The sequence below is a fragment of the Oncorhynchus nerka genome, unplaced genomic scaffold (assembly GCF_034236695.1).
Source record: "Oncorhynchus nerka isolate Pitt River unplaced genomic scaffold, Oner_Uvic_2.0 unplaced_scaffold_3385, whole genome shotgun sequence".
Taxonomy (NCBI): Eukaryota; Metazoa; Chordata; class Actinopteri; order Salmoniformes; family Salmonidae; genus Oncorhynchus; species Oncorhynchus nerka.
Genome location: NW_027037910.1, coordinates 2,450 through 5,000, shown reverse-complemented (window position 1 = coordinate 5,000; position 2,551 = coordinate 2,450). Strand labels below are relative to the sequence as shown.

The 2,551-nt window shown below is 47.5% G+C and overlaps 1 protein-coding gene across 1 annotated transcript in view; it reads right to left on the bottom strand.

Annotated features, from left to right (window-relative positions):
* The window catches only part of LOC135566775 (intelectin-like), a gene marked incomplete at its 5' end in the record, with an annotated part of 3,953 nt that extends 2,416 nt beyond the window's left edge, over nucleotides 1-1,537 (bottom strand). The window contains one exon of the mRNA XM_065014391.1: nucleotides 1,379-1,537. Coding sequence (XP_064870463.1) covers nucleotides 1,379-1,537 — 159 coding nt within the window. The remainder of the gene's footprint in view (nucleotides 1-1,378) is intronic.
* Nucleotides 1,538-2,551: the final 1,014 nt, after the last annotated feature.

Genomic DNA, 2,551 nt, shown 5'->3' with positions numbered 1-2,551 from the left:
CAGAACACAACATGTCATTCATGTTGAGCTTCACCAAGCATCCTTCTGTTTGATCCACTGGGTGGATCTGGGATATCAGAACACAACATGTCATTCATGTTGAGCTTCATCAAGCATCCTTCTGTTTGATCCACTGGGTGGGTCTGGGATATCAGAACACAACATGTCATTCATGTTGAGCTTCACCAAGCATCCTTCTGTTTGATCCACTGGGTGGGTCTGGGATATCAGAACACAACATGTCATTCATGTTGAGCTTCACCAAGCATCCTTCTGTTTGATCCACTGGGTGGGTCTGGGATATCAGAACACAACATGTCATTCATGTTGAGCTTCACCAAGCATCCTTCTGTTTGATCCACTGGGTGGGTCTGGGATATCAGAACACAACATGTCATTCATGTTGAGCTTCACCAAGCATCCTTCTGTTTGATCCACTGGGGGGTCTGGGATATCAGAACACAACATGTCATTCATGTTGAGCTTCACCAAGCATCCTTCTGTTTGATCCACTGGGTGGGTCTGGGATATCAGAACACAACATGTCATTCATGTTGAGCTTCACCAAGCATCCTTCTGTTTGATCCACTGGGTGGGTCTGGGATATCAGAACACAACATGTCATTCATGTTGAGCTTCACCAAGCAACCCTCTGTTTGATCCACTGGGTGGGTCTGAGATATCAGAACACAACATGTCATTCATGTTGAGCTTCACCAAGCATCCTTCTGTTTGATCCACTGGGTGGGTCTGGGATATCAGAACACAACATGTCATTCATGTTGAGCTTCACCAAGCAACCCTCTGTTTGATCCACTGGGTGGGTCTGGGATATCAGAACACAACATGTAATTCATGTTGACCTTCACCAAGCATCCTTCTGTTTGATCCACTGGGTGGGTCTGGGATATCAGAACACAACATGTCATTCATGTTGAGCTTCACCAAGCATCCTTCTGTTTGATCCACTGGGTGGGTCTGGGATATCAGAACACAACATGTCATTCATGTTGAGCTTCACCAAGCAACCCTCTGTTTGATCCACTGGGTGGGTCTGGGATATCAGAACACAACATGTCATTCATGTTGAGCTTCACCAAGCATCCTTCTGTTTGATCCACTGGGTGGGTCTGGGATATCAGAACACAACATGTCATTCATGTTGAGCTTCACCAAGCATCCTTCTGTTTGATCCACTGGGGGGGGGGGGGGGGTCTCAAGACTGGGTTAAACTGCCGAGCTAAAGCCTAGACATCGGCTTGATGGATTAGTTTGTCAAAGTTAATCAAATGTGGACCTAAACACCTGTGTAATTGAACAAGAACGCGTAAATTGTACTGCGTGTTTGTGTGTCTGCGGGTGTGAGTGTGTTTGATACCTTGAAGAGTTGGTGCAGGTTTCCTCCGTGCAGGGTGAGGAAGCGTCTCTCTGTGTGGTAACGCAGGATGGACGCCAGATTCCAGTGTTCCATAGGAGAGTTGTTGGGAACGTGCCACACAGACATGTCCTCTGCCATGATGTCATAATACCCAGGGTTCTGAGGGAGACAGGAGGAGATGTATTAATACCCAGGGTTCTGAGGGAGACAGGATGAGATGTATTAATACCCAGGGTTCTGAGGGAGACAGGAGGAGATGTATTAATACCCAGGGTTCTGAGGGAGACAGGATGAGATGTATTAATACCCAGGGTTCTGAGGGAGACAGGGGGCGATGTATTAATACCCAGGGTTCTGAGGAGAGGAGATGTATTAATACCCAGGGTTCTGAGGAGAGGAGATGTATTAATACCCAGGGTTCTGAGGGAGACAGGATGAGATGTATTAATACCCAGGGTTCTGAGGGAGACAGGATGAGATGTATTAATACCCAGGGATCTGAGGGAGACAGAATGAGATGTATTAATACCCAGGGTTCTGAGGGAGACAGAAGGAGATGTATTAATACCCAGGGTTCTGAGGAGAGGAGATGTATTAATACCCAGGGTTAACATATCTAATTAACATATCAGTTTAAACCCCATCATATGATATAGCAATCTGATCATCTGATCAGAGTTCATCTCAGCCTATGCCTCCCTCCAGTCCCTCGACTTCTTGGCACTGACGGAAACATGGATCACCACAGACAACACTGCTACTCTTACTGCTCTCTCTTCGTCTGCCCACGTGTTCTCGCACACCCCGAGAGCTTCTGGTCAGCGGGGTGGTGGCACCGGGATCCTCATCTCTCCCAAGTGGTCATTCTCTCTTTCTCCCCTTACCCATCTGTCTATCGCCTCCTTTGAATTCCATGCTGTAACAGTTACCAGCCCTTTCAAGCTTAACATCCTTATCATTTATCGCCCTCCAGGTTCCCTCGGAGAGTTCATCAATGAGCTTGATGCCTTGATAAGCTCCTTTCCTGAGGACGGCTCACCTCTCACAGTTCTGGGCGACTTTAACCTCCCCACGTCTACCTTGACTCATTCCTCTCTGCCTCCTTCTTTCCACTCCTCTCCTCTTTGACCTCACCCTCTCACCTTCCCCCTACTCACAAGGCAGGAAATACGC